The sequence below is a fragment of the Anabas testudineus genome, chromosome 2 (assembly GCF_900324465.2).
Source record: "Anabas testudineus chromosome 2, fAnaTes1.2, whole genome shotgun sequence".
Taxonomy (NCBI): Eukaryota; Metazoa; Chordata; class Actinopteri; order Anabantiformes; family Anabantidae; genus Anabas; species Anabas testudineus.
The window spans coordinates 20,964,631-20,988,184 of record NC_046611.1 but is presented as its reverse complement, the minus strand read 5'-3'; the positions used below and the strand labels follow the sequence as shown (position 1 = coordinate 20,988,184).

General features: G+C 41.3%; 1 protein-coding gene across 5 annotated transcripts in view; it reads left to right on the top strand.

The window, feature by feature from the left end:
* Positions 1–23,554, top strand: part of smarcd3b (SWI/SNF related, matrix associated, actin dependent regulator of chromatin, subfamily d, member 3b) — a 40,166-nt gene that overhangs the window by 10,013 nt on the left and 6,599 nt on the right. Inside the window, exons 1-8 of one of the 5 annotated variants that reach the window (XM_026363212.1) lie at positions 1,357–1,836; positions 8,990–9,210; positions 12,412–12,501; positions 15,996–16,038; positions 18,176–18,298; positions 18,613–18,735; positions 19,403–19,498; positions 23,169–23,270. In XM_026363212.1, coding sequence (XP_026218997.1) covers positions 1,759–1,836; positions 8,990–9,210; positions 12,412–12,501; positions 15,996–16,038; positions 18,176–18,298; positions 18,613–18,735; positions 19,403–19,498; positions 23,169–23,270 — 876 coding nt within the window. In that variant the 5' untranslated portion in view covers positions 1,357–1,758. Of the gene's footprint in view, positions 1–1,356; positions 1,837–8,989; positions 9,211–12,411; positions 12,502–15,995; positions 16,039–18,175; positions 18,299–18,609; positions 18,736–19,402; positions 19,499–23,168; positions 23,271–23,554 lie in introns of those variants that run through there. The other 4 variants (XM_026363211.1, XM_026363213.1, XM_026363215.1 and 1 more) reach the window with 4 other exon arrangements.

Genomic DNA, 23,554 nt, shown 5'->3' with positions numbered 1-23,554 from the left:
ACAGTGCATCCTCCACAAGGTGCTTAGAGGTCACAGGACACAACATTAACAAACTGCCAATACAACAGCCACAGACATTCGATCACAGCTGGACCAACACCGTCTTGCCCTGTGTCATTTTTAAGAGCGAGCTTGTCAGAATATGCTGATAATTTCAGGTTACATTTCTGCTTCTTTGCAGTAAATCATACCACTTGCTGTTAAAACTGTTGAAGGTAATTTACTTTTCCTTTTACACCTGGTTTAACACTTCCACTGTTTTCACACCAGCAAAACAGAACAGGAAACAATAATGGTGACAGTTTGCCGTCATATGTCACAAGCCAAGCCCTCTGTGAATCTGCCCCACGTCACCTCCTTTGTCATTCAGATAACCTCATGAATATTTCACTTCCTTTATCTGACGGCTGCAAGAAGGGAGGGAGAGAAAGAGAGGTTGGAGGAGAAGGAGACATGAAAGAGTCATAATCTTCAGCATGACATGGTTTTAGTCAGAGTAATGACCTGTGTGGCGGCGGACGAAGCTCGGGCTTGTGTGTGCAACTGGAGTGTGAGACGACGATGTCACATCACAACCTAAAAACAAGAGCGCACAGTCAAAACTGTGTGTACTGTATAATTCAGCTGTGCCTCTCTTCATTCCTCACATCACATCCCTGTCCTTGAAGAGATAGTGTTTGTAGTTTTTCTTGTTTTTTTGGGTTGTTTTTTTTTGTGTGTGTGGCGTTTGTGCATTTCGTAGAGCACACTTTAAGAAAGGAGCCTGCAAGAAATCACAACAGCGCCTAATTACTCGTGTCAAATGACACAGTCACCTTGCTGTGCAGACCAGCCTGTTTTTTTCTTCCATTACTCTGTAGCCACAGCCTGAATGTAGCTCTGTAGCCTGTGGGCCAACTAGTGGGTGAAAGGTAAAGCTAATGAGGCGAGTGGAGGAAATACTTGTAACCTATAAATGCACTCTGACAAAGGCCGGCACAGAAACACAGGAAATGAAGGTGCTCTTGACTTTTGTCAAGTGGCTTTAGAGCACATTAAGTTACCTGCTGTCGTTGAGACACCCTATGCACTCAATAGCAAAAATGGAAATAACCCCCCCTCCCACTCCTCCTCCTCCTCTTCATCATCATCACCACGTCACAACCCAATCGTATATAGGCATTTGTACATGTTAATGATATGCAGCGTGGCCCCTTTAAGAATCCAGCGTCCTTTTTTGAGAATGAGCCCAGGCTCGGAGCTCTGTGTGTGTGACCGTGGACTCTGGGATGGTCACCAGGGGGAAGCTGCAGCGCAGGAATGGATAACTGAGTCTAACCTCCACAGCCCCCGTTCAGACCAAACGGCAGCCTCGCTGCGCGGCATGCCCTTATCTACCAAAGGAATGCAACAGCTGTGGGGGGGAGTGGCAGGGTGGGCTGGCTGAAACCCCCCTGCCAGACCCCCGCACAGCTTCTACCCCCCTCCACCTCCAAGCGACGTGCTGGGCTCCTGAAAGGCAGCTCAACTAAAAAGTGAGCCAGACACAGTGAGAGACTCGGCAGGGCTGCTGCACATTGAAAATAGAGGGAGAGGGAGGGAAGAGAGAGAGAGAGAAGGAGAGAGAAGGAGAGTCAGGGACAGGCAGTGCTGAAAAGGAGAGCACAAAGAGAAGGAAAGTGGAGCAGGGGAGGGGAACAGGAGGCTGGGTGTAGGGAGAGGGAAAGACAAAAGAAGGAGAGGGGAGACATAGCAGGGTGAACGGAGGGGACTGAGCAAATGGCTACGGAGGAGACGGCGGGGGGAGCCAGGAAAGCCACCAAGAGCAAACTGTTTGAGTTCCTGGTCCATGGAGTGGTGAGTGGCGCTGTCCGTCATTCCCGTGAAGGGAGCTGGGCTCTGGCATGCATCTGTGTGTGCGTCTGTGTGTGCTCCAGCTTGTGTGTGTGTGTGTGTGTGTGTGTGTGTTTGTGTGCGTGATTCGGCGCAGCAGCGGTCTGTGTGTGAGAGATAGCTGGGTAAAGCTGGCCATGTGAAGGTTATTTCCAGCCCCCTGGATCTCAGCCTGTTAGTAAATGGCTTGAGAGAACAAGAAGTAGAGCAGCATGGATGGATGGATGAAGCAGAGCAGGACAAGGATGGAGAGCAGATGATTTCTAACACACACACACACACACACACACACAAAAAAAAAAGATAATTGTAGAAATAGAAGCTGAGCAGCAGCAGCAGCGAGAAGCAGCCAGCTCCTCCTTTGGCTAACAGAGGAGCACACTGAGCATGCTTCTCTGGGAGTCACACAGACGGAGGGGGAAAATGACGAGTCCACTCAAAACAACACAGTCAGAGTAGCCTTGCAGGCAGTGTGTTTTTGGTTGGTGGAAGGATTTGAACCCATAAGGTCACGAGACAAACGGACGTAGTATCGTAGCCGGAGCCGCGGCAGGCAGCCAATCCTGGAAATCATGCAGAACAATCAGTCCATTCATGTGAAGCTAGCATGAAATGTCAAGTCAAGTGTTGCTCATGGTTAGAGGTGAGGCAACTATTAACATAAGCCCCACACTGCACATTAAAAACAGAACGTGGAGCACAGCAGTGGTTTGTGTCTGTGATGGGCTGAATGAATTACAGAGCTGAGGCTGATGTACAAGGCTGTGAGTGACACCTTCCTGTTGAAAGTTTCAGCAGATGTGACTTTGACATTGACTCAAGTGTGTAAATAAATCTCTAATTCATGGCAGCGATTCCCAACCTTCAAAACAAAAACATGTCTGCCTGTAAGCCCCTCAGCTGACAGGCTGTCCACAAGTTTGACCAGTGATTTACCCAGTTAAACATATTCTGTTAATGGGGAGTATTTTGTGCCTATATTAGGTGATGAACAGCAGAGAGGTGACAGGAAATGAAAGGAAAGAAATGCAACAAAATGGTTCATGGTCGGCACCTTGGATCCACACAAAGTGATTTATTGTGGCCTTAAGATGGAAAACTATGCAGAATAATAAAAACATGAAACCAAAAATTACAGAGAGAGTTAAAAAAATAATTTTGTGCTGTAGAATTTATTTTTCCATTCGCTACCCAGTGATTCATCTCACAGGCCTTTTTGGGGTCCCGAGCCTTAGGTTGGAAAATCAGTTTTGTGCTCTAGACTATTTGGTTTGTTTTTTTCGAGTCTTTTTTTTTATTGTTTTATTCCTCCAAACATATTTTGTCGTGGACTGGTGCTGCTGACGTCTCCTGTGAAGTCAGCTCTCGCTGCCTCAATCTAAAACTTTTTGATTGAGGCTCATTCTGCTAACCAATCAAATGATTTCAGCGATTGCTGCCTGATTAGTTTGTTTTTCAGATTCTTATTTATTAAAATGACACAACGACTAATACCTAAAGTGTAGCAGATGGTAAGAGAGCAGAGTGGATTGCATGTTCAGGTTACTTAACTGAGTTGAATTTCACCTTTACACACATCGGGAAACCCAGTGTCACTTCTGAGAATCATGTATTTTATGGAGTTCACAATAACTGTGGCATTTGTTTGATGTCAGAGTAGATGTTGTAGTGTCCGTAGTTTGCTAATAATCATTATTAGCCCCACTAGCGAAACGTTTTTTTCTTCTTAACGTTCGTATCATGCTGAAGATTTCCTGTGGTTTCTACTTCCTGCTGATGTTCACCTTTGAAACTTGACATCACCACTTCACTGAGAAGGTCAGAAAGACTTGGCGGCGCTCCTTAGTCAGATCAGAGCACGTGTTACAGTGACAGAACCTGCTTGACCGAGCTCTGGTTTTCGACCTAACTCCATTTTAATCAGTGCTGATGTTGGGCGTAGTGACACCAGGTAGATTTATACACTGAAACTCGATGAGGTATTGTCTCTGTGACAGGAGCGGTCATTACAGGGACTTGGTGCTAAAGCCCTGCACACAGCGACAGACGTTTTTTGAAACAATGGACCAGGTGATTGATGAGCCAGATGAGTGTGTCCTCTCAACAGACCAATTAACCTTGATGAGACTCTGGCTGCTCCAAGCCAAATATTTCCCTCTGCTTATTTTCTCTCATGCCTGCTTTTCCCATCTCCCCCCTCTCCTCTTTCCAGTGTCTCTCTCCCCCCACATTTTAAGATGGAAAAGCCTTGTTATAATAGTTGCGGCAGGTTCCTCGTTGTGTATGCTGCAGAACAGAGAAATATTTATACTATGGGATATGGGGATGATTCGGCGCAGTTTGGGAGCTTGTGGTGAGAGATGACGTTTCTTTTCCCCTCGTGGGCGACTGAAGCAAAGGAAGCTCTTAGACGTACAGAAGCACACGTGTATGTACATTTGCACACATGTGAAATAAATAAAAACACGGCAAATTCATATATTGTTGAGGCGGCTGAAGGTCATAGTGTTCCTGCCTCCCAGCAGTGGCGTGTGTGTGTTGTGGTGGAGAATGTTTGGCCGAGGTCTGGTTCTGGGACTAATGGGTGGGCTGAAGGCCTGGCTGAGATCGCTTCCTCTTTCTCTCTCATTATCTGCCTTACCTCCCTCTGCTGTGTTACTTCCCTGACTTGTGTGTGTGTGTGTGTGTGTGTGTGTGTGTGTAGAGGTCAGCGAGGGCTGCGGCGATCAGAAAGGCCTTCCAGCACTCTGCGTGGGAAACCCCGATAAGCCACAACATGATACAACACACTGTAGCTCTGTCAAGTTTATGAAAGAGTGACAGGACCTCTGAAAATACACTTAATTTAGGATCGTCTACATCACTTCCTTAAGCTTTTCTTCCTCCATGTGTCCCCCTCCATGTCTGAAGGTAAAAGTTTTGGTTTAGTTTGCTGAGATTGTGAGATATCTGAGTTTTCTGCCTCTACTCTACTCTGCTCTACTGATATGAAATAGATGAAAGACAATTTCTATGTGGTGCTCATAGCATTGTAAATTTATTTAAATATAATTCACAAGCCACTTGTCTTTCCAAAACACAATGCCCTGCTTACTCTGGGTAATCCACAGACCTTGCCATGATCAGTTTTCATTAAAATTACTTTATGACAAATGAATATTTCCCAAAAACACTGTTCACAATAAACTCTGTGGAGGATCTGAAGGAGGGTGTTTTTTAGAAAAAGACCTTCTAGTGCATTGCTGATTTTTTATTTTTTTTTTTTATGTTTTGAGCATCACTATTGAAATCTCATTCACCTCAGTTTGATTGAGGTGCAGGTGGAGGCTGAGATCTCAGAACATCTGCACATTAAACCAAAACGGTTTGTCTTTACATCATGTTAATGAAGTGATTAAAACCATCATCCGTTATTAGACAGCAACAGTAGGCAGCGTGATGAAAAGCTCTCATATCATATTTAAATCCAGATGTTCATACAAATTGTTATGGAGTTAGGTTCTGTGGATGATCTGTTGACAAATGGTTGATGAAATAAGGCACAAACATGGAAAAATCTGAGCGCTTGTCATGCTCATTGATGTGCATGTGAGGAAGCAGTATAAAATAATCCCAGTTTAAAGACAAATGGTATGTACTGTACATTCACATGGCCCAGCTTCATTTGATGGATACATAATTAACAGATCAGCATGACAACATGTTCTCAATTAGGGGGAGGAGATATAGGTGAAATCAATGTTATTCGATATAATTAGGTGTAAAATTAATTAATGTTCAGCAACAAACATAGTGAAAACATCCAAGAGGATGTCACACCTACAGTGTAAAACCCAAAGATATTCAAGACACAAATAAAAACATAAATCAAAAATATTCGTATTGACTTTCATTCTTTCTTTAAAAAATTTTATATTTATTTATTTATAAATGTACTTTAAAACCAGCTTTGTATGTTAACAGAGTTCGGGAATTTTTTTTTTCTGACACTTAATGACATACTCAATGATTAGATTATTTCATTATTAATGAGTAATATCCTGGTAAAAAGAAACCTCATCCTCAGTTTGGAATAGATTTCCAGTTGAAGCCTTTGAGGGACCATCCATATAACAACCCACTGATTCGTATGTTTAGTACAGTGTGGGTTAAGTTTGGCCTCTTCAAATCCCCGTGGCCTTCCCAGAGATGCCAACACACTTCTCAGATATCCATCCACATGGCAGGTTCGATTGCTGGCTGGCTGGCAGAGCTCGGGGCAGAGCGTTGGAGTCAGTTCAGCAGGTCAGATTACAGAGTACCACTCACTCTGTGTGTGTGTGTGTGTGTGTGTGTGTGTGTGTGTGTGTGTGTGTGTGTGTGTGTGTGTGTGTGTGTGTGTGTGTGTGTGTGTGTGTGTGTGTGTGTGTGGATTTAGGGGAAATTCATCCTACACTTCATCCAGCTATAGTTTTCTGTATCCGTTATCTAAAAGGCTTCAATTCTCCAGACAGCTGGTTGTAACAGCAGCTGTGTCTGGCTTCTGAAAGTCTAGTCTTAGTCTAATCTAGCTTAGGTAGGAAGCAGACAGGGAAAAAAAGGGGTCTCTTAAGACTACACAAGGTGACAACATTCAAACAACTGACCCCCACCCACACACACACACTGATAAACTCTCTGCCAGAGTGACAGCAGCGCCTGCTCGGCCTTCTTATCACACGATCTCTGCTTGGTCACCATTTCAAAGGGCACATGATACGTCAGCCTGTTGCATGGCGTCATGGTCTGTTTTCGTTGATTAAATCTGCCTGAAAACACATGCAGTTATATGTTCACAGTTTGATATCCAGTTTTCTTCCAGCAGTTTGTGTGTGGATGGTTGAATTGTGAAAAGTTAGGAAACTCCTGGTTTGTATCCTTCTGCTGTTCCCCGTCTCCAACATTTACCAGTTCTGTTGCAAAATCTAGCAGATACTTTCTGAGCCAATCAAGTCCTCAGACTTCTTTCTGTTTTACATGGTGATGGTTAGAAAACTGGGCCACAGTGTTAAGGCTCTGCAGATGTTTTGGCATGAACCTATTTGCCCAAACAGTAAGGTTTAAATGGAGTTACAACTTATCTCATTTGTACAGACAGAAAAAAAAGATCCTCTTGTGTTCATAGAGAAAGTATCACAGTAAGAATAACTTGATTTGAGCAAGTTACATTTTGATTTTGCCACAGTATATTGACACATTAAGATTTTCTTATACACAAAATCCTTCCTGAGAAAAACACTGATAGGCCTGCACACTGATCTGAGCGCTCTCTCTTTTTGCTCATTGAAAAGGTCTTTGGTCTTTGTTAGAAGAGGTGAAGCCAGAGTTGAAGGAGCAGTGTGCAGCAGTCAGTCTCCTGAGTAGTTAATGCCAGCTGTCTCATTGAGACTGTCTGTGCTGAAACTGATGTCCATATCCTACTTAGCTGAAGCATCTGTTGCTGCCCGTCCACACTGAAGCTCAATGAGATAACTTGAATTTTCTGTACATGTATTACGATGACAGCCTTGCCAAAACAACAAAATTACAAATATAGACCATGACGTGTTTGTAAATGTACATAGAAATGTGCCTGTTAAGTATATAAAGTAAGGGAAGTATAAGGCTGCGATGACCAATGTCCAGAAATACAGAAGTAGTAACCAGAATCTAATTATCTCATATATATCATATAATGTTGACATACTAAGTCAGTAAGTGCACTAAATACCTGCATCTTGGTCATGATGCCTCTTCACTTTTACTGACGTAGGACTTTTACTTGTAATTGCAGTATGTTTACATGTAGTACTGCAACTAAAGCATCTGAATACTTTTGCCACCACATTAAAAGTCATTGGATTTTAATGAGAGGACTGGGTGACCTCCATAGATGTGTTTAGATTTCTTTTAAGCTCCTCTACCAACAGTAGGAGGTCTGTGCTCGGGATAAAATGGAAGGATTTGTTTCTATCACGAACCCCTGCTTGTTTTCAGACAACAAACTGAGGCAGCTGTTGCCATCGGAGTGACGAGCACAGGTGGGAGTTTGCCAGTTGTTCCCAGGCGTAAAGATGGGAGTGTGGGACTGTGGCCTCTGACACTGTTTGCATTGTTTAGGAGCAGTGTGTGTGTGTGTGTGTGTGTGTGTGTGTGTGTGTGTGTGTGTGTGTGTGTCTTAGTTGTGTGGAGAACGTCTAGTTCAAAACCATCGCTGTTGTGATATTTTGCCCACAAGTTCAAAGAGTCTGTTTCAAGGTGGTCAGAATTAGGTTTATGTTGTGTTTGATCATCATAACTTAGATTTTGGAACTAGGGAATGAATTATGTTGTGTGTGTGAGTGTGTGTGAGACGATATATGCTCATTCAGTTTATTTTTCAGCTGTAAAACTTGATCTTGTTTAAATGAGTCAATATAACAAGAGATGAAACGAGACAGAAACCAGTTCTCAGTACAGTTGCTCTTTTTCTGGAAAATCAGGTGACGTTTGGAATTATTTGGTTCTCACTGACATGTTCATATCTCACAGTATGTCTCAGATTTAAGGCCCCATATTTGCCTGAATGAAACGCTGCATATTTCAGGTAGCTCTCGAATGCCACTGTGAAAAACACAGGTTTTTCGTGTTTGCTGCCCTACATGGAAACATTTCAAAACAGAAATCCTGTAAATTGACGTCACTAAATTGCGCAAAGTGTATTCTTATTTACCAACTCAGTTGCCAAAAGGTCACTAAAGGTTGACAAACATAGGACAACAGCAAAATAATAAGTTGGGCTATTTGTGTTAAGTCTCAGGTTGGTTTTCACATCTGATCAGTTCGAACCAGAACAGAAGCCAGAATTAGATTTTAAATCGAAAATCTATGAGTGATATCTGGATAAGGAGCTGATTCATTGCTGCGGTTGTACTTTTGCTCAGATAATATGAATGTTTTTATAAAAAAATCTCCTGAGTCCGCCTTGAATCCGTTAGTAGAAAATGCATAAAAATTGATCTAACGTTTCCTTTGTTGTATTTTTAGAAACACTAATTTGTGATTATAATTATTAAGAAAACACTGTAGAGATTGTTTTCTACGTACATGTGACCTTTCTTTCCTCCTGATCTGTCTCCAGCGCCCTGGCATGCCGTCTGGAGCGAGGATGCCCCACCAGGGAGCTCCCATGGGCCCCCCCGGCCCACCGTACGGAGGGAGCCCGGCGGTGCGGCCCGGCCTGCCCTCCCCCGTGATGGAGCCCAGTCGTAAGAGGCCTGCCCCCTCCCAGCAGGTCCAGCAGCAGCAGCAGCAACAACAGCAGCAGCAGCAACAGCAGGCCGTCCAGAACCGGGCCAGAAAGTGAGTCTGGATTCAGTCCACGTCCAACCGCAACCTAAATACTGCATGGCTCGCATGCAGCAACTTCTTATCTGTTGTATCTGTGTTGTGTGTTGTGAGCTGTGTCCGACAGCAGCGGTGGTTACACTCTCAACAAGTCTGGATGAATGAAAATCTGATTTTATGGGAAATGACTTTGACTCATGTGATAAGATCAGGGTGAAGTTTTCTGGTAACAATTGAAATGTGTAAAGCATCAAAAACAGTTTGTCTTAGTCATTATTTACTTTTCTTTGATCATAAAATCCCTGATACAGTCGAGATAATGTCACTGACATTTTTTATTGAGGCAAACGTTTTTAAATGTTTGAGTTAAAACATCATCAGACGTTTGGCTCAGCTCAGTACTGGAATTAAAGACGGCACACAGCACTACATAAAGGATGTCTAGGTTATTTTTCGGTAGTTGTTAAGACGTCAGAGGACCCGAGGTGGTATACTAGAAATACACAAACTCAGTACTCCACTGAAAGTGCGAGTACTTACTAAGAACAATGTATTTTAGTAAAGAGTCTTGAATTTGATGCTGCTGACAACAGAGATTTAGAAGTCTAAGTCCAGATGTGTTCCACAAACTTTCAAAGGTAAAAATTGGAGAATTAAGACTTGAGGAAGAAAAACAACAGCTGAAAGTACTACGAAGTACTATGTTTCTCTCTGAACTGTAGTAAAGTAAAAGTAAAATGGAGACCTTCCAGTACAGTGAGTTAATTAAGCACAGTACAGAGTAAACTAAATGTACTTAGCTACTTACCGCCTCTGCAATAGACACGATGTTAACTGACAGTTCTTATAAATAGTTGATCATCAGTCATTAAAGGGATTTTTACTCAGGCACAGTCGTACTTTCAGCTAGCCGCTAATACACTCATAATGTTAACAGACATATTGTTCATTTTACATGCTAAGTAAAAATGGGGCTGAAGAGGAAATGTGATTCATTTTAATAAGTACTGGACAAAATGATGGTGCTAGAAAATATGAGACATGTCAGTGTGGACTCAATATGTAGACCGGCTTCAGACACATGAAGAAAAAGTCCAAAATATTTAGTAGCAGCTGTTTTTCACTTTCATAAAGTGAATATTTACCTGCTGTTAAAAGCAGGGAGTGTAATGCTGGTGACATTTGTCTGATTATACACTCAGGTATTTATATTAATGTCTAAAGTAACCAGTAACAAAACACGTGCAGCCTGATGTTAGAATGAGGTAAATGTGCACATGAACTAAAGCCTAAAATCAGATCTCAGAATTCATGTTGATGAGAAGTGAAACCATTAATTTCTGTGTCTCCTTTCAGTTTTCATTTCACTCTTTGTTCACAGTTCTCAAGCTTGCTCTCTGCCTCTCTCCCATCGCAGCCACTCTCACCATCCCAGTTACTAGCATGAATGTTTCTTCTTCGTGTGTTGTCAGTCTTTGTATCCTGGTTTCCACTGTCACACTGAACCACAGCACAAAGCTGTCTGCAGACCTTCGGACTCTTAAACATGCTGTGGCATTATTGTTACACTGGCTATTATCAGCTATTCAACAACAGTGAACAAAAGATCTGAACAGCAGCAGTGTCCCAGGCGCACAAACACACACACACACACACACACACAGTGGATGGTTTTCTGTAAAGAGATGAGTGTGTGGCAGGTATGGTCATTAGAAAGGAGATCAATATGCACACTCAGTGTTTCTGTTTCATTCTCTCCGTATCTGCAGCACGATTGATCCACTTACAATTAAGCAGACTTGTCGAAGAGGTCAGGGGAAATGTTGTCGGGGCCCAGCTTGCTGCGCAGGGTCTAATCGATGGTCCAGGGTGACCTGTCCAGGTGTCCCAGTCTCTTTCACTCTCTGTTGCTTTGTGAGAGTGTCTCTCCTTTGGCAAATGCATTGATGCCCCAGCTAAGACCCCATGCTGCTGTCAGCTGAGGACAGGCCACCTGTGTTTGCAGTGTCATTGAGACCTTCTGGTCCCAGATACATTCACTCTGCAGAGCAAACCCTGTACCACACAAAGCTCCTGTTAAAAATAGGATTTAATACTCAAATACTTAAATACTCCACCTTGTGTCCTAGAAATTATGTTTAGCCACTACTAATTTGTTTTCCCAGACACATTTTGTGTACTACATATATGTACTACACATACCAGGTGGCTTCATAAATATATTCATATTCATATTCATATTCTATCTATCTATCTATCTATCTATCTATCTATCTATCTATCTATCTATCTATCTATCTATCTATCTATCTATCTATCTATCTGTCTATCTATCTATCTGTCTGTTCTTTCTTCAGAAGACCCTAGCTTCCTATAATTTGGTTTTCACATATTGTGGGACTTCCTGCAGCTTCAATTTTGTATTTTATTTCCCTTTAGAACCACATTCTTCATAATGCATCAGCGCTTTTATATGAATCTCTGAACCTTGGTTTTTGCTATTAATTTTGGTCCTAGTCCTTGAAGTCAAACCTTTCCTCACTGCTCGTGGGACATGGTTGCTTAGGACACTGCAGATTGCTTAAGACAGTGTAGGGTTTATTTAGTAATGGAGCAGGTTCCTGGTACTGCAGCAGCTGGTTTATGGTGCTAATCTGAGGTGAGTCCTCTAGTCAAGAAGTATAAATGCTCATGAAATGTTGCCAAGCTATGCATAGTGTGTGCATGGTATCTTCATCTGCACCTGAGCACCCACTGCACATTATTACATCAATGAAACATCCACATTTACAAATCGAAGCCATTCTAAACTAAACTCACACATTGCTTGTCTACTCCCTTCCTTGTGATTCACAAGTTCACAGTGTGTCTGTTATCTGTGTATTGTCTGTCTGCGTGTGTGAAGCATGATTATTTTGGCTCACTGAGAAACTTTGTTGAATAAGCGTGTCCCTCAGGCGAGCAGGACGTCTTCCAGGTCCTTCTCTGCTGCACTTTGTGCATGCATGGACACAGTTAGACACCCATCCCAGTGCCTGCCCTTGTCTGAGTTTTAGACTTTGCGCCGCCTAACAGACCCTTGAACTTGCACATGCAACACATACAGACACGCAAACAGCCAGAACCATCAGGTGTTACCCCTCTACTTGCTGTCACAGGGTGTGTGTCTCACCACAACTCTAATCAGACAACCTTCGAATCCTCACCAATTCTTAGGAAGCCAGTCGGATTCCCCGGAGCCAATGAGATGCCGGCGAGGCAGATGGACTTGAGAGAGCCCCAATCAGATCCCACGCTCGGATCCAAGTAGGAGTTTATTCTGATGCATGTCCGTTTTCTTACATTTGATAGACTCTGGCCTATTTAGCCTTCCACCTGAGCCCAGCACTCCCTGAATGACCAAACGTGCACACAAACCTAGGCGTTGACTCCTACAGTGTAGTGGTGCATGCTTTGGACTGAGGCATGGCATGATTCAACAATTCTTTGCAGGTAGAACATAAAAATAAAGTAGAATCCGATCTGAAACCCTTTATAGATGGTGTAAAATGGTGGATTGTTGTGATGCAGGTTTGTTTTTTCCTTTGCAATGCACCCTTAGATCTTTCAATTTTCCTTGCAGTAGGCTTGTTTCACTATTTGGCATGCTGATGTAACATACTGCTTCACAGGCCAGTGCAGTGCTCTGTGATAGATAATTTCTCTACACTGCAAAAAAATCCTCATTTTCCAACAGGCCAAAAATGACTTTAATCCTGAAAAATATTAATATGATTAACATATAAACAATAGAAATAGAAATATTTATCCCTGGAACAGCTGTGGTTATATTATGTGGTTGTGGGCAGTGGTGTTCATTATTTAGCACCTTGATTTTTTAGGCATAAAAATAATTGGCTTCCATGAACCAGATTGCCATTTGGTTACTGTGTCTTCTCAACTGAGTTTGTACATGGACACACAGACTATTACAGATTATTGCAAGATGAAACTACAGATACAGTGAACTCCAACTCTTACTATTGAATGAAAATACAGTGGGCGTAAGTGACTAGATAATCTGAACTAGTGAACATCAGATTATTCAAGTTGCAGATCAACAGTTACAAATTTGAGAAATTTCCCTAGTTACTGTCCTACCTAGAGTTATGTGCTACCAGCAAGTCAGCTAAGCATAAAGACTGAAAACAGGAGCAATAGTTAGTAACTTGTGTTTGGATTAAATAAAGAAGATAAAACGTGTTAATTAATGAGCTTTTGAAGTGTTTGAAGGTGCAAGTAGCATACAGTACAAAGAGTGAAGCCACTGTCCAAGTATGCAGAACACTGTGGGCCTCATGAAAGAACTACTTATATGAAAAGATTAGTTCTTAATTTCCATATATGAGCAATTTAAGAGAATTGGTGTCAATTTTTCAAAATTTACTTGTGGCCCAGGAGTGTCGTACGTGTCATGAACCAACAAACGGCAGATTTCTCCTTGAGGGGAAACACAGAGGTTTTACTATAAAATCATAGTGGCTTAATCTGAATGAATTTAGAATTGAAATTATATTGAATTAGATTTACAGCACAGGTGATACAATAGAAATGCTTAAATTAGAATTAATTAATCATTATAGCACTGTTTAATTCTCTTCCTCGTCCTGTTGCATCAGGATTTTAGTGCTGGTCGCTGTCCAGTATCCACATCCTGTAGTGTAGGCTGCTGTAGACTATTACTCATCGAGAGCTTTGCTATAGAAAGATATTCTTTAGTATTAATTTAGTCTTGAAATTCTTGATTTTATGTATGTAAGACATTTATGTGAATGATAATTCCCCCAAAATGAAGTAGAACAGACAACTTTATATGGTTAGTGATCAAATTATGCCATGGAGCAATCATAAAAACAAGACTCACAAAGAAGTAGGACAAGAATATTAAACTGTTTCCAGTTATTGATAAGAACAGAACAGAATATGTTCAACAGTAAACAGGATACAGACGATATAGGAATGACATAAATGAAGCTAAATTCAAGGTACATGGCCAGGTATATGCAGCAGTTCCCAGAGGAAAATCTTTCTGAACTCCTACTACTTCTTCTACTAAAATTAAGATTCTCGTTTCATCCCAAATTTTATTAATATTTGTCTGATATGTTTCTTCTAAAGTTCACTGGGAGAAAAGGGTGAGACAGTCATCCTGGAGATAATGTAAGGGAGATGGCTCATTTTCCTTTATGTGGAGAAGAAAATTAGAAATGAGCAATTTATTTATAAGAAAAGAAAAATTGCAACACGACATTGAACATTAAAATCCTTGTGGATGGAAGAAACACATCAGAGACAGCGGATGAAAAAAGTTCAAGAAACAGACCAGAAGGACAAAAACAAGCAGGACAGGCGTTTGTGACTCTCACCACAAATGAATGAGAGTCGAAACACTGCTGGCAGATTACTCGAGTGAAAGCCAGGTTTAAAGGAAAAGACATGATGTAACTCAACACAGTCAGTGAGGCCACATTTAAGACCTTGGTGAGATACTGAACAAGTAGTATGGCATGTCCACACGTCAGCCTCACTGCAATGCTGTCGCTGTAGAGAGCTGCAGAGAGCGTAGTGAAAAATAAAGAAAAAGGGAACCTAAACAAGTGCATACAGAATTGCAATATTGATGTAAACATAATTGCATTTGGTTATTTTCCTAAATCATTCAACCTTACTAGTTAATCTGTTTCCCATTCTTCATCATTCTTTATGCTGCAACCTTATACTGTATTTAGGGTGTCAAGGAGAGCGGTGTCAAACTTCTTATCTAACTCCTAGTCAGAAAGCAAATCACAATGTTTTTACAAAATGTCAAAGTGTTGATTTCAATGGGTAGAGAAGTCTCGGTGACTAGACATCAGTTAATATCTTAAAACAGGAGTGCAGAGAAGACTCTGACAACTTGTTTAGACTTCTCCAGCTTCACCAGGAGGCTGCGACGCCCACGAGACGAGCTTATTTACTGTATCTTTGATGAGTAATTAAATCATTCCTAAAATAAGTTATTTTTTAATTGCTCTTTTTGCAGTGTAGTGCCGTCTCTATGTTTTTAGACAGTGCCCTTCTGTGGGCTCCAGCAATAGCACACTTGCATGAATTTACTCACAGGTGTCCGCATATGTCAATGAAATTATTGAAGAATATCTGAACAGAGAAGAGTGATAAAGTGCTTTCGAAATTATTGCCAACTATTAAGATCTGACAAAGCTACCAACCTGGCTCAGATTGTGTTATTGTTCTTAGTCTCTCCTCGGTCAGATTGGTGAACAAATGTTCTCACACAGCAGGAAATGCCGCAGATTCATGAATGAAAATATCTACACACTTGCTGAAAATCCTGAAGACTCTGCATTCCTAAAAGCTCTTGAACACACATCCTGTCACCAGTCGAGTCCTGCTGCAGCGGCCCCAGTGATTCTGCAGAGTGTGTGTGTGTGTGTGTGTGTGTGTGTGTGTGTGTGTGTGTGTGCATGAGTGCAGCGACTGCATGTCAGGCAGGAGATGTGTGATGTGACACTTTTTTGGCTGTTAGAGGCTCTCGCTCTCCAGGTGGACCGCTGCATTTCAGAGAACACACCAACACATGAGCGCATACGCACACATTTGCACAAACAACCTACACACACACACACACACACAGCTGGGATGCTGGGGTGCTGGATATGGCCCAGCATTTTAGCAGATGGCCTGGGTGCTACGCTATCAGTCACCATAGTAACATGCTCTCTTTTTCCTCTTTCTCTCTGTCTTTCTCTCCCTCTCTCTAGTGCTAAGAGAAGGAAAATGGCAGACAAGATTCTTCCGCAAAGGGTGAGGCTGCATATTTTTACCTTTGCTGCTCCGTTTTTTGTGTGTGTGTGTTTATCTTTTGTCTGCAGAACAGAAAAATCCTGGTCGGTTTTTGATGTCAGGGGTTCTTGGAAGGCGCAGAGGGCCAGATGATTATTTGCTGTTTCCAAATGAGATGAGAGGGGATGAGGAAAGCAGTCAGGAGGTTTTAGGGTTTCATTCTGTTTATTGGATGGTTGATATGGCAAAGGTGCAACTTCAAGTAGAACCACAAGAGGAATTACAATGTGGCCACAGGTGAGTCTGTCCAATATTTTCATCCCGTGGCGTCAGCCTTCGACCCTGTGTCCCGCCATCACCTCAACACGTCCTGGCCGGTACACAGAGGGCTTTCACAGTGAATCCAGGGGGTCCGGAGACTGGTCTTATCCCCTACCATAACCCAGACAGGGAGATAGCAATAGGCACTAGGCTGGGGCGCCACTCCACAATTATGAGTCAGGGACAGGGAATGTCCACACGTCTGCTAGGCATCTCCGTGAGAGAGGAGATAGAGAAGGAATGAGCGGGAACAATGAAGGCAGCCATTTAGAAAGAAACATGAAAGAGGAGAGAAGAGGGAGGGAGGAAAAGGAGTGCACTGTAGGAGTGTGTGTGCACAGTTTGGTAAGCAGCAGTCCTTGATGCTCTGAAGACTTTCATCGCCAGTATGGTAATGTCTGAGTCTTGGCTGGTTGGCTGCACACTGTGCATCTGCGCATCTCATTTTTATATTTCCTTTCATCACTGTGCTAAAAGTAAAAGAAGAAGAAGAAATATTTGGAGGTAGAGCAGATTTTATCTGCTGCATTTAAATCTCCTTCATGTACTGTAATAATTTGAATCTACTGTAAGTATTGATGATGCTTTCCAGTTGATAAAAGCTAATGTTGCAAAGGCTAATTGTTTACTAATGTTGTCACTAAACTACAGCTACTAACTAGCTCAATTTATTTTCCACTTCGTTTGTACCTAAAAATTTGTATTTTAGTATTTATTCCAACGCAACTGGATCCTTAATATTAAATAATGTTACCATTAGATTAAATTATCTCCAAGTTGCAGTGGAGGACATAATGTGGCTAATGATGTTTGCAGTTTGGATTTGTCTGGTTAGTCTTAGTCCATGTTGTTATCTTTTGTTGTCACTGAGCTACATTAGCTATATTGTAATCTACTGTATATTGTTATCGTATCTAGTAATAATAAAGATAAAAAATTTAAAAAAAGATGTTTTTAAGAGTAACTAAAAATAAACGTCGTTTCATTGTTAAAACTGCTAAAAGTGGAAGTTACAGTAAAGATGAGAGCAGCTATAATGTTCCTTGAAACAACATAGTGGACCCGTACAAGCACCGAGAGATGACAGACGGCTGCGTCTTCAAGTCGTCTTAAGACTAGAAGAAAATCTGCCTTTTTAATCTTTTAAGTTAGTGAGCAGATTGACGCTTTTCTGAACTAGAGAATAATTAGTTTCAACTTTATTTATTCCTTTCATAACTACTGTAATATTCATCGTTGGAAATGAAAAGGTTCTTTTCGTTTCTTTACGTTTCTTTTTTCCCAACAAAAATAAAAACACAAAACCAAACAGAAAAACTTATCTGCCACACTTGGATGCATTTACCATGCCAACTCTGTCAACGTAATCTAATCTACCAAAACTAGGGAGAAAAATATATATTTAAGTATTTAATGGAGTGAGGAGGAGGATTATGTCCAGTTAAGTTAATCTTCTGGTTAATATTGAAGGATAAGCCCTGCAGTGCAATATTGTGTTGTCTGCTTGATAAAGTGTATAGAGAAATACTGCAGGTGAATATTTACATCTGTCACAAAATACCATCAGGTGCTCGATATATCTTTGCAATTTGGTTTTGCATAAATGTCTGTGGACCACTTTGAACTGAATTCCACCACAATATATTTATTTTTTTACCAATCTTCAGATATGATCTTCTTGCTTCAGTACTTCAACAGGTGCAGCTTTTAGACTTGACAGCTTTTTATTCACAATAATTATAAGGCCTGTACGACGTTGTACAGGGACTGAGAAAAACATTGCCCATTTCAATCAAGAGCGATTTGTACATCACATTGTCCTCTGCCCCCTGAGCAGATTCGTGAGTTGGTCCCTGAGTCTCAGGCCTACATGGATCTGTTGGCGTTTGAGCGCAAACTGGACCAGACCATCATGCGGAAACGTGTGGATATCCAGGAAGCACTGAAGAGACCGATGAAGGTTAGGAAAATAAATCATGACTCACGGGTGTCGATTCAAAATTAGAAAGAAAATGACACTATTTACATTCTTAAACACATTATACATATGTTAAGAACTATGGTACTATTTGGAGCTTTGGGTTCATAGTTCAGAAGACATGTTGTTTTGAGGCTGAAGAGTAATTTCACTTTATTATTGTTGTTTTATTGAAACATTTCAGCTGTTACGTTGAACCAGTCACCACGAGGCACCAGCAACATGACATTTTACTAAACAAATCTGGTGAAATTTTGCTTTAAACTGCGATTTTTAATGTGCCCTTGTGTCAGCAGCAAAAGCGTAAACTGAGGCTTTACATATCCAATACCTTCAACCCTGCCAGACCTGACGCCGACGACTCAGATGGCAGCATTGCATCATGGGAGCTGCGAGTAGAGGGGAAATTGCTGGATGATGTAAGTTTTGTTGCACAGTAAATATTATATTTCTTATTTCATGAATGTATAAATAATAAAGTCTTTGTGATGTTAATCTGCTCTGGGTTGTAGTATTTGGTGAATGAATTCATTGTGAATTAACTAAGATCATAGTCTCTTTATTTAATATAAAACTGTGCTGCTCTTTGATCCTGGAGCTGCTCTGGGTTGTTTTTTGCCCGCAGTCGTGCTCGGTAATGATTTTCTCAAATGGCGTTGGACAGACGAGTATTGGCTGTCTTAGAATTTAAAATGAGTGATTGATCTAGTGAAGAGTGCTTGGACAGAGTGTAGATACAGCATGAAAAGCAGAATGATCTCACATTTGTTTGTGCGCCGTAAGCTTTGCTTTAAAAAGCTCTGATGTTTTCAGCAGTCCGGGGCAAGGCCGTCATTTCACAGCGGTAGGAAGCATTTAGGTTTCATAAACCACAAATATTTCTGGTTGAGCTCGAAGGAAGTGGAGCTTGAGTATGTCTAGTGTTTCACTTTCTGATCTCACTTGGGCTCTTGTGGGTTTTTGATGACCAATGTTGCAATAAGTAAAGACACAGGCAAGTGTTTGCATTTGTGTTCTCGCTTTTATGAGTTTGATGGGCACCTGATTTTAGACATCAACTGACTGATGTATCTGTCTGCTCTGCAGCCAGGGAAACAGAAGAAGAAGTTCTCTTCATTTTTCAAGAGCCTAGTGATCGAGCTGGACAAAGACCTGTATGGTCCTGACAACCACCTGGTCGAGGTAAGTTCACAGAAGGAGGGGCTCATCCTCCATGTGATCTGACCCTTTACTTAAAGTACAGTAGTACCAATGCACCAGGGTTAAAATATTCATTTAAGAAATATTCAAATACCTACTTAGGTAAAAAAAAAATATGAGAAAAATTTAGTAGTACTTATAATTTGTTACGTCTGTGAGCCCTTTAAAATTAAGTTATGTGACTCTTTGGTTGTACTGATATAAATTATACATAATCAATAATTTATAGGCTTGTCATATGTTAAATAACCTAAAATCTGTACAGTCCACCACAGGCTGTAAATCCACTGTAGACAAGTTTATTCCTGTGATGAAAAGCAGGCAGAACAGGAAAGAGAGTGGGTAAAGTTGTAATCATAAACTGCTGGTGCTAACATTGCTAGCAGGCTAAATACGGTGCAGAAAGTTGTAAATAACACAGCTTCTTTCAACATTTTACTTATCATTAACATCTGTCGCTAGACTTAATACAGCCAAATCCACGCCTTCATCTTCTTATATTTCACTGTGTTTGTCATGAGCCTTTTGATTTCACTTGTTGAAGTTGAACCAGACTCTTGGCTTGATGAGGCCAATAGGACAACATAATGTGCAAAAGGCAGGGATGAAATCCTGTGGTCCTCAAACTGGACTCGCCCTTGCCCCCTGGCTGCGTCTATGAAAATAATGAACAAAAATACCCTTCACCCGAGTGTGGAACACATATGGATCAGATGACATTATCACAAAGTCGATCATCAATCTCCAACCTAGGGTGCCCTGGTGCCACGATGGACACCCTTATGTTTGAACAAGGTGTTTATTATGGGCAAGCTGTGACTAGCACAGGTTCAATAACAAAACCCCACTCGGGTTCACATCGTGGAGTCTGTTCCTCACAATCACGCCCCTCCAGGTGTCGCTGTCATTGCCCACGTTGGCTTTGAAATCCCCTAGTAGAGTTTCCGGTCGTAGCACCTTCCAGTACGCCTACCAGAGAACCCAAGGAAGCCGGGTACTCTGCACTGCTATTAGACACAAGTCCAGCATCCAGCACAAGTTCACGCTCTGCGCTTTTTTCACTAATTTGATGACATTCACATTTGAATAGTTTGCCTCTTCTATTTCAGATTACATCTACTGGTAAGAAAGCAGTTTGTATGCTGCACAAATCAGTGAATCAGTGTTCAGCAGTTCAGTGAGGGTCAGTGACGACCTCTTCATTGTGCACAGGAGAGATTTAAAATTGTTATTTAGTGAAGTCTGGTTAAACCTCGAGCTTCAATCAATGGACTCAAACTAACCTGCTCATTTTTGCTGTATGTCCTCAACGGATAAATAAAAAATAGAAAATAAAAAAAAGGTGACAGAGTAGACTGTACTTTTTATTTTTCTACTAAATTGATTTTCTTTAACAACAGGAGTCTTTTTTTCAGTAATGCATGGTTGTTTTAACATGCAGGTGCAGAACTGTAAGAAAAGAATATATTAAAAACAACCATTAGCTGCCCTTCACTTTGTATCTTCACTAAATGCATTGACTTAAAAAAAATCCACTTTAGGAGTTTGAGAGTGAAAATTATGACTTCTCAAGGTTCCTCTTTTTAAGAGGTATTTTAGAAAGGCACTCAGGTGTTTTGCTATGAATGATTTTTCATCAAAAGAATTTTTTTCTCTACCTTGAGGCACAATCAGTACTTATTCTGTTCTGAGTCAGCCATTGGTTGAAGGAAAACCTTACTCTGTATTATATGCCAACTTACTGCAATCCACTGTACTGAAGAGAGGGTGGTTAAAGTGTTTTCTGTTCAGTTTCCGAGCACCTAAGATTAAATTGATATGTAAACAACATCGGCAGTAGGATAAAGAGAAGGCTCTAATATACCGTTCAACATTACTGATGTCAGTGTTTCAAAAATGTTGAATGATTCAAATTTGTACCATCTTACAATAATGTTTCAAGTTGAAGTTTAGGATATTTGATCTTGATTCTGATTAAAAGCACATATTTTGCCCGAGGTTGTTTAATGCAACATGGCTCCACATGGTAAAGATTTGACTGAACAAGGAAGAAAGACTTGATGCTACCACGGCATCAGTAAACTACTACTGAACATAAGCTGAAATACAGCTGCAGCAGTGGTTACGATGTGTTTGAAGGGATATAACTACATTAACAGAAGGTGTGGTGGCTGTCCTAGAAAAATGACACCACGAGCATGAACAGACGGAAAGTGCTTCTAACTTGGCAGAGGAATTAAAGGCGGACATTTGTGCTTCATGATTGATCAGACAGTGCATGAAGTCAGTCTGTATAGATGGATAATGAAAAGATGACTCCTAGTCTCAAAACACAAATCCCAAACACAGGAGTCTGCAACTGGTCAAATACGTCCCCTGACGTGCAGTATTTTAAAGCAGGTGGTAGAGAAACATACCCCCTGTGAATAAAAGCAGAACATGTCTATGGATTTATAAAGAATGGTATCACTCATGCTCAGGATTAAATCTCTCTAAATAATAAAAAATAACTTTTGTTGCCGTGGGCTGTTCTTTAAAATGTGTCTGACTTCAGATTAACTGGCTTCAGTCTTTTTGGCCACGACTGTATTGCGCTGCATTCAGTGTGCAGGAAATGTAGCTACTTCTGTATCTGAAAACAAAGACTGAAACACTGACGTGGTCATAGTTGTATTTGGCTGGGCTAATATTTAGTTTCTCTGTTATTTCACTCTAAGAAGTCTGATTGTGTGATCTTGAGCGTGATAACATTCAGCTACACGATCACATGGTTAACCTTTAGCTATCTCGGTTTGCCAGCACACCATGCATGGCTATTTTGCAGAAGGTTAACCTCTCACAAAACCACAGGCTTAACTCGGTCAAGATCTCTAAGTTGTAGGTGTTTTCACACTTGTTAAAAAAATATTTGGTTTGATATATTTATATTTGTTAATTGTGCCAAATCTTCAGCTCCTGGCAGTCGTGAGTTTCCTTAAAGCCCCTGAACCTTGGTTTCACATCTTAAAAATTATTTTTAGTGTGAAATTATTTTTCTGTCTTCGTCTGTTGACAGTCTAGGCCTCGAGTTACCTTTAGATTGGATGCACATTTTAATACATTTTTGTACAAAGACTTTGGCGTTCACTTCCACTTAGGAAAAGATCTATTCATGACAGCATGAAAACCCCCTCTGTGGGAATGTCATTTCTTTGTCAGCTGGCAGCAATCCTCGGGGAAACAACATCTTTACCAACTTTTATTGCAGTCCATCATTGTTGAACTTTTTTAGTCACAACCACAAATGTGAACCTCATGGTGACATGACAGGAAAAGTCAGGAATCACCAAAGTCAGTGGGATTCATCCTTTGGACTATGAGTGTATAAAATTTCGTGCCTGTTCATAGTTGTTAAGATGTTTGGTTCTGAACTAAGTGGTTGACTGTTGCCGTCTGTAGAGTCACTGTGCTGATGCTACAACGTCATCTGGCTCATCAGGGCTGCAGGGGTGTCATTCGACATGATGTTAATGTGACAATGTGAGATTCTGATCATCAAACTGTGAACAACCGGATAATGATATGACGAATATATCAAATTACCGTTCAGTTTGGATAACCTGATGTGTGAGGTGTGTAGTCAGTGTGTGGTGCTCTGTGCTTGCTCTTCCAGTGGCACCGTACACCCACCACCCAGGAGACGGACGGCTTCCAGGTGAAGAGGCCGGGAGACGTGAGCGTGCGCTGCACTCTGCTGCTGATGCTGGACTACCAGGTAAAGGTGCCACACAGTCTCATGACAACTCACAGCTCCGTCCAGAAATAGACTCTCCTCTGTTACAACTGTGTGACTAATCCATGGCATGAAATCAGCTGTTGTAGTGACAACCTGCAGGCCTCACATCACTGATAACCACCGCGCCACAGAAACACTATAGTGCATTTAAGGCTCCATTTCAAACGTGACATTCATCTTCAAGCCGGGGGAACACGATAAGGATGTCAGATGTGAGGGAGCTGATGTAAAAGCTCTGAGGTAGGCGTTTGTAAAAAGTGTTG